Source organism: Rhincodon typus, chromosome 10, assembly GCF_021869965.1.
Source record: "Rhincodon typus isolate 14 chromosome 10, sRhiTyp1.1, whole genome shotgun sequence".
Taxonomy (NCBI): domain Eukaryota; kingdom Metazoa; phylum Chordata; class Chondrichthyes; order Orectolobiformes; family Rhincodontidae; genus Rhincodon; species Rhincodon typus.
This window is the reverse complement of record NC_063341.1, coordinates 42,749,286-42,758,135: the sequence shown is the minus strand read 5'-3', so window position 1 is coordinate 42,758,135 and position 8,850 is coordinate 42,749,286. Positions and strand designations below refer to the sequence as shown.

The 8,850-nt window shown below is 37.9% G+C and overlaps 1 protein-coding gene across 1 annotated transcript in view; it reads left to right on the top strand.

Moving 5' to 3' along the window:
- Positions 1-8,850, top strand: part of LOC109924749 (FAS-associated factor 1) — a 142,977-nt gene that overhangs the window by 114,107 nt on the left and 20,020 nt on the right. The window contains exon 6 of the mRNA XM_048601578.1: positions 3,824-4,039. Coding sequence (XP_048457535.1) covers positions 3,824-4,039 — 216 coding nt within the window. The remainder of the gene's footprint in view (positions 1-3,823; positions 4,040-8,850) is intronic.

Sequence of the window (8,850 nt, the reverse complement as noted above, 5' to 3'; positions counted from 1 at the left end):
TTTTTTTTTTTTTTTTTACATTCCCCCACACACAGCCTTGTCTTGATTGTGTCTTATTTGATTTGCTGTTAGCCAAGGGAGCCTATTCTCTCGTTTTCACTCCTTAATTTACACCCATTTTACATCTTTTTCTCTTTCTGCACTATCAGCACCCCCTAATCTTTTGTACTGGGCCTCTGCCTCTATCAATGTGTACAAAAAAGTTTCCTACATCTTTCAGTTCTGAAGAAGCTATTCCAGACTCAAAAAGTTAACCCTTTTTCTCTCTCCACAGATGCTGCCACACCTACCAAGTTTCTCCAGCATTCTCTGTGTTTGTTTCAGATTTCCAGCATCTGCAGTGTTTTGCCTTTTGACAAAGCTACTTTGGCCTTAGTTTTACAGGACTGGAGAAGGTGCAAATTTGGGTTGTGAACCTGTAGCTTTTTATCAGAGCACATACATGTAATTTGGCTAAATTAGATTACTATTGCAAATAATTTGGATTTAACACCAAACCCTTACTTATGAACCTCAGTATGCTTTCTGTAATATTGCTTTTGGGCTAAATTTTTATTGTGGCTCAATGAATTTACTAGTTAAAAGCCAACCTAATATGAGATGTTTACCTGCAAGCATAGACTTTAAACAGCTTTCATTGTTACCAGCAGTAAGTCTGGCGCTTATTTTTCACGTTTGAATCTTGCCGACTGTTGCTTCTCGTATAAAGTACTCGCTTGCCCGCAATCTCTGTTCGAATTCTAATTTTCACACACAGCTGTAGTATTCTTTGCAGGAATAAAGCATCTTCCTGTATTTGTTTTTCTAGTGGCCAAATCAATGTTTATTCAGCTTGGTATTTGTTCTATCTAGTATTATTAACATTATCATTCTAATTGTTTTGATGAACAAAGTTGTACTCTTGTAAGGCAGTCTTCTTTGTTAACTCACGTAGTATAGAGAAGCCTTGGAGAATAGTAACATTGGGAATTGACCATATGTAACAGGAAAGAGTTTAATGAGCTACTGATGTTTTTAATTCCCTGATTAGGTAATTGCTTTATTTCTGCCAATTAAAAATTCTTTGCTTTAAAGTCAATAGCATTAGTAATATTGTTGAATAGTTGTAGATATGTTGTTTTCAGTACACACGTGCATATTATTGTGTACATATAGTTTTGTGTAGATTTCTATATGTATTTGCAAGCATAAGAATCAAAAGCATTAAAGCTGGAAGAAAAGTGGCTGCACCATAATATAATTAGTGATAACAGTACAATAAACCTTCTGCGAACAAGAAGTGCATGGGAATGGTAGGACAGAGTGACAGGCAGGATGGGGATATTGAAAGAGGGATATTGATGGAGATAGTAGTGAGAGAGAACAAGATTCCTACGAGCTTTGTCGGGCTTGAAACAAATCTGCGCACAATTTATAGTTGGGCAGCAGAACTACGTGAAAGTAGCTGGAGCTCAGAGAAATGCTAAAGCAGTTGAATAGCTCTGAATAGTGAGGGCTTAGGAGCAGTGAAGAGTCCTAGGAGCAGTGAAGAGCTCAAAAGAAACTGTGTGTCACTAATAATTGAATGCAGCAGAGAGTGGAAGTTGAAGGTCCACAAACAGTAGTGCAACTTTTGTTTTAAACTTATTCTTAAGACATGAGTATCACTGCCTGATCCACCTTATATTGCCCATCCCCGGTTAATTGCCCTTGAAAAGTTGATGGTGAGCTGCCTGCTTGAACCCCATTCACTATAGGAAGGTCCACAATGCGGTTAGGGAGGGGTTTCCAGGATTTTGATCTAGCAATAGGGGGAGTCAACAGCCTAATTAGATTAACAGTCCAGCGATAATACCAAGATCCAGATAATGGACTGGGGACCCAGATTCGAATCCCGCCATCACAGATGGTGGAATTTGAATTCAATAAAAATATCTGGAATTAGGGGTCTAATGATGACCGTGAATCCATTGTCAATTGTTGGAAAAATCATTACCTGGTCTGGCCTAAATGTGACTCCAGACCCACAACAATGTGGTTGACTCTTAACTGCCCTCTGGGCAATTAGGGATGGGTAATAAATTCTGCCTAGCCAGCGACACCCTCATCCTGTGAATGAATAAAGAAAAAAAGTGCTGAAGCAGCAGCAATATATTTCCAAGTCAGGATGGTGAGTGGCTTGAGGGAAATGTGCACGTATTGGTGTTCTCATGTATCTAGTGGTCTTGGGTTTGGAAAGTGCTATCTCAGGAGCTTTGGTGAATTTCAGCAGAGCATCTTGTAGATGGTATGTACTACTGAGCGACAGTGGTGGAGGGACTGAACATTTGTGGATTTGATACCAGTCAAACAGGCAGCTTTGTCCTGGATGGTGTCAAGCTTCTTGAGTGTTGTTAAAGCTGCAGTCTTTCAAACAAGTAATGTTATCACACTCCTTGTGACTTGTAGATGGTGTCCAGGCTTTGGAGAGTCAGGAGATGAGTTAATCACAGCAAGATTCCTCGCCTCCAACTTGCTCTTGGAGCCACAATATTTAGCTAGGCCAGTTCAGTTTCTCGTCAATAGTAACTCCCATGATGTTGATAGTGAGGAGGTCAGTATTGGAAATACCATTGAATATCACGAAGCAATGGCTAGATTCTCTTGTTGCAGATAGTTGTTGCCTGTCGCTCATATAGCATGAATGGTACTTGCCATTGTCAGCCCAAGCCTGGATATTGTCCAGGTCTTGCACCATTTGGCCGTGGACTGCTTCATTGTTTGAGGAGTCCTGAATGGTGCTGGACATTGTGCAATCATCAGTGGACATACTCACTTCTGACCTTCTGATGGAGGGAAAGTCATTGATGAATCAGCTAAAGATGGTTGGTCCAAGGACCCTGAGAAACCCTTGCAGAGATGTCCTGGAATTGAGACAATTGACTCCTAACAATCATAATCATCTTCCTTTGTGCCAAGAATGATTCCAATCCAAAGAGAGCTTACTGCCCGAATCCCATTGACTCCAGTTTTGCTAGGACTCCTTGAGCGAGATTAGAGTTCAGGAAACAAATCCTGGGGTAGTACTGGTTTGGTTATCCTCACGGTGAAAAGATGGAGTAGCTCCTGTGATTAAGTATTGGAGTGCATTTTCCAAGAATCCAGAGGAGCATAGTCCCAGGAAAGGGTGGACACCAGAATGTGAGCAGCCACACGATGGTTCAGTGATCAGCAGTTCTACCTCACAGTGCGAGGGGCCACGTTCAATTCCACCCTTGGGCAACTGTCTGTGTGGAACCTTCACATTCTCCCAGTATCCGGTTTCCTTCCACAGTTCAAAATGGTGCAGATTAGGTGGATTGGTCATGCTAAATTGCCTATGGTGTCCAGAGAAATGCAGGCTAGGTGGATTAGCCATGGGAAATGCAGGGATACAGGTGTGGCATGGGATGCTCTTCACAGGGTCGATGCGGACTCAGTGGGCCGAATGTCCTGCTTGCACACTCTAGGGATTCTATGACAACAGCCTTTGAAGGAGTTTCAAGGTCAAGTCATTGCAAGTAAAGAATTGTAATCCCTTGTGAAGTTATAATGAGATTTGGTGACCTTTAATTTCTGACAGAATTGCTGAAAAATCCAAAGGATCTTTTTGGTCTAGTTAATGTGTTCTGTGGAATGACCAACCATCATTTGTTTGTTAGCCATGTTTTCCTCGTGTTAATTTGGATGTGAGTATAAGTCATATCTATGTTTGCACAGACCAAATCTTTATTTTGTCAATATTTTGTGCACCATTAATAAAGATAAAAGAAAGATAAAGTTGACCTGAGGACTTGCTCAGGTTTTTGTTTCTTTATTTGTCCAGGCTATTCGATTGTCCCTTGAGCAATCATTACCTCCAGAGCCAAGGGAGGAGAGCATTGAACTTGTCAGCAAGCTACGCATCAGAACACCACGTGGGGAATTCTTTGAACGGCGTTTCCTAGCAAGCAACAGGCTGCAAGTTGTCTTTGATTTTGTGGCTTCCAAAGGCTTCCCAAGGGATGAATACAAACTGCTGAGTACCTTCCCTAGAAGAGACGTAAGTGTTTCATGTTATTATTTTATGAGTCTGCTACAATTTGTATTATACGTGCTTTCAAATAATTTGATCTTGATTCCAAACAGATTATATTCTATTTGGTTCTTTTCTTTTTACTTTCTGCCATACAATAACATTGTGAAATACTAACCACTTTGTGTAGCTTCTGATATATGAAGAAAATGAGAAGAAAATCAGCAGCTTCTCTTTAAAAGAATCCTTCTGGTCAGATTTATTAAAACCTGCTGTGCAAATTTTCAAAAGCTTAACTTCTTAATTCCTTTATCAGCATTAACTCCATATGTCGTTCGGAAAAACTCCTCTGGTCATCAACTAATATCTCGGTCTCTGCCATATGTTGCAGTACAAAATATGCTATTTTTACAGATAGTCATAGAACCATCCAGCACAGAAACAGACCCTTCTTTCTAACTTACCCATGCTGACCAAGTTTTCCAAACTAAGCTAGTCCCACTTGCCTGCATTTGGCCCATATCCCTCTAACCTTTCCTATTAATGTGCTTGTCCAGATGTCTTTAAAATGTTGTAACTGTACTTGCATCAACCATTTCCTCTAGCAGTTCATTCCACATACAAACCACCTGACAATTGCCCCTCAGGTCCCTTTTAAATCTTTTTCCTCTCACCTTAAAAACATGCTTTCTAGTTTTGAACTCCTCTCCTCTAGGGAGAAGACTTTTTGCTATTCATCTTCTCTGCCCCTCATGATTTTATAAATTTCTACAAGGTTAGCCCTCAACTTCCTACGCTTCGGTGAAAAAAGTTTCAGCTTGTTCTTATAACTCAAACCCTCCAGTCCCAGCAACATCCTTGTAAATCTTTTATGAACACTGCCCAATTTAATAATATCCTTCCTACAGGAGAGCAACCAGAACTGTACACAGTACTCCAAAAGCCTCACCAATGTCCCAACTCCTATTCTCAATAGTCTGAACAATGAAGGTAAGCATGCAGGACATCTTCTTAACCATCATCTATCTGTGACGCAACTTTCAAAGAACTGTGTACCTGAATCTGAGGTCTCTCTTTGATAACACTACCCAGGGGCCCCACCGTTAACTATATAAGCCCTGTCCTTGTTCATCTTACCACATCTCACATTTGTCCAAATTAAACTCCATTTGTTACTCCTCAGCTCATTGGCCCAATTGATCAACATCCCTTTGTAATCTTAAAAAACCTTCTTCACTGTCCATTATACCATCAATTTTGGTGTCATCCACAAACTTACTAACCATGCATCCTAAATTCTCATCCAAATCATTTACATAAATGACAAACAACAGTGGACCCTGCACAATTCCTGTGGAACGTGACTGGTCACAGGTCTACAGTCCGAAAAACAACCTTCCATAACCACCCTCTGTCTCCTATCATCAAGTCAATTTTGTATCCAACTGGCAAGCTCTCCCTGAATCCCATGTGATCTAACTTTACTAACCAGTTTACCATGCAGAACCTTGTCAAAAACTTTATTAAAGTCCAAGTAGACCTTATGGTATTTGAAACATTAACCAGTATGTTGTACTCGGTAAAGGTTGTTTGAAGTAGTTTGCTGCCTGCAGTTCTCCTTTGTCTTGGCATATCCAGTGATTTGTGGTAGAAGATGCACTACTATACTGCATCTACAGATGAGGCATCGCTTTTGCGTAACAAGAAGATTTATTGCATGATAGCATTTGTTTAGGCATAATTATTAAGACCTTGGTTGGTACCGATACATCTGCTCCCTCCAAAAGCTGGAGTAGATCTACTTATCCCTACCCACAGTCTGTGTGGTATCAATCAAATGGGTGGAATCAGTGTACATGAACATGAATCCCTTCAGAACCATTATCTTTCACAATGTTCTGCATTGGTATTTTCCTTCTTACAAAAATAAGGCAGCTGTGAAGGCTTAAGCAGGCATTAAATGCAGAAAATGAAACAATCGAGAAGAACATCTTAACAAACCAGCTCGATGAGCAAGTCAACAACCTCACCCACAACCCGAGCTACAGATCTTTGCCAAAACTTATAACATCTTAACAAACTGCAGGATATAGTTTATAAAGTTGTCGATCTATGAAGTTAATTGCAAAGTGACAAACATATATATTATGTGATGACATGCATTGCAAGAATAGTGATCCAATAGTCATCACAATCCTCAGATTGTTATGATTGTTCATATCAAACGAAGGCCCATTCATTCTGATTCTATTATGCTCCTGCTTGACATATCTACTTTCCAATTCAGATTTTATTAACTTTATCTGAATTTTTTTATTTATATCACATGGCCTTCACCTAGACCTGCACATTTCTGACTTGAACAAAATTGCTTAAGTATTCATGGAGTCACTTCCCCTTCTTCTCCCTTCATTAATAATCTCTATATTATCACTGCCAGTGCAATATTAATTTTAGAACAGATGGAGAATGCAATTATACTGTCCAGTTTTTTTTTTACTGAAGTGGAAATTACTTTAGCATTGTGCATGCATATTTTGAACGCACTTCTATTATTAAATTATAGATTTTCAGTTTCGTACATGTTTGCTTTTTGAGCCAATCCAGTAGTGAGTCTAGTACTTTGACTTTTCAAACATCAGCACTGACATAAAGAGAGTGCTAGGTTGATTCATTTTGTACTCAATTTCTATACTTTCCTTCATGAAGAACAAAAGGCTTCAGATAATATCAAGTAGAAAATAGAGTTGATGTTAATTTTAAAGAAATAATATTAGTTCCTTCTTTCATTATGACCAGAGTTGCAGATCATATTAATTTGTTGAAATTATTACAAGGCTTAGGTATGGTTGAGCAGCAAAATTGAGTGGTATATCAGTTGAATGATGCAGAACATAAATAATTTGACAGTCAGTTGGAATACAAATGTTGAACATAGTTTCTATTGCTGTTCAGGTACCATCTCAAAAGGAGGGCATTTGTGAATGGTATATCCTTCACAAATTCTTATGGGTGAAAAGAAGATGCATTTAATTTGAATCTTGATCCTTGATAAAATGGACTTACCTGCTAGAACAACCTTAATACATGCTATATGAACTGCCTCTGACAGTTCTTTGTTATTTCTGTGGTGCAACCATCTGAAACATGAGACCAATAAGTATTTTTGATAATTGAATTGATTTAAGCATTCATCCCAACCAAAATCCACCTTCTCTTTATAAATGTAGTAGGGAATAAACACAGTTTAGGAAATGTTTGGTTTAAAATAAACTGCTTGGTTGGAGACCAGTAGTTAACTATTAAATTTATAATTATCTGATTGTCCGCAGAATACCCATGTTTTGCAGATTAGGTTGCTCAGATTTTCACAGAAATTGGTGGAACCATCACTGATTGATGGGCATAATAATACTATATTAATGTAGACAGTTTCTGTAAGCAACTATGCAGCATTTATGATGACAAAATAAAATGTATAATTTATGATGTAGATTGGATGTTAATCCAATTATCCCCTTACCAAAATTCCATTTCTTCTTAAGATATGTCTTGAATTTCCATGTGCAACATCAGAAAAGATCATACAGTCTTGTGTATATGTGTGTATATTTATGAATGACCTTTTGGTAAAGTAATAGTCTTGACCAGTAATATACTTGAAATTGATGAGCTGCTCCTGCAGGATCACAATGTCAGAGTTAGAAGGCAGAGATGTTATTATTTGAAATATGTATTAACATTTATATTCATAAATCATTTTAAACTTCTAACTAAAATTATGAAACAATATAATAACAGAATATAAAATTGTTTTAGGCTGTTTACCAAAACTAAGGCTGAGATCATGAACTGGAGTCAAGTTGACTTTATTGTACCATTGGAAGTGTGGCAGAAGATAAAGTAATGAGTTGTGCTTCATGAAAATGCTAAGAAAAGTCTCTGCCCTATCAGCGTCTGTGCCTCTGGCATCTTTCAGTCTTCACAGTCATTTATCAATGCATATGTTTTTCTCCTGTCTTGCCTGCTGTTGACAGCTTCCAAAACTTTGTTCCACTATTTTTACAAACTCAAATTCAAGTCTATTTTCGTCCCTTTAGTCATTTCGCATTTATTACTATTTTGATACAGTTTTTATTTTGTTTTTCAAAACATTTCGTAAACTGCATTTATTCCCTACTACATTTATAAAGAGAATTTGGTTGGGATGAATGCTTAAATCAATTCAATTATCAAAAATACTTATTGGTCTCATGTTTCAAAAGATATTCTGGCTCAAATCGTTGTAAAATTGTTTTCAATTTCCATTTTCTATTAAATCCAATGATATACATTATACCCTTCATGAAATGAGTAAATTAAGTCACCATAGAAAGTTGATGATTAAAGGACCAGAACAAACTAACAAAAGGATATTGTAAAGAGCCACACAAAATAAGAGAACAGAAAGTTTATTTATAATAGGCCAGTATGGTGTGTTAATTAAGCTCATAGACAAGCCAAATGAACAGAAATGCCTTGCAGCGAAGCAAAACAACAGCTTTGTTTGTTGACAGATGTTGGAGTGTTATTGTCTGTTAATTGGATAATGGTGTAAACATTTGCAAACTCTGCTGTCCTTGGGGAATTCAGTGTTTGAAGGGCAACAAGAGGCATGATCCCTGTGTACGGTCCATATGTATGCGTTCCCTTCATACAGCCTTGCAGGTAAATAAATTGAGTTTATAATTTCAGGTCATTATTAGTGTTTAAACTGATAGCACAAAGTTGAAAAATGTATTTGTTAAAATACACCCATGACCTTGAATACACCCCAGTTTGTATGGTTGCAGTCTAGT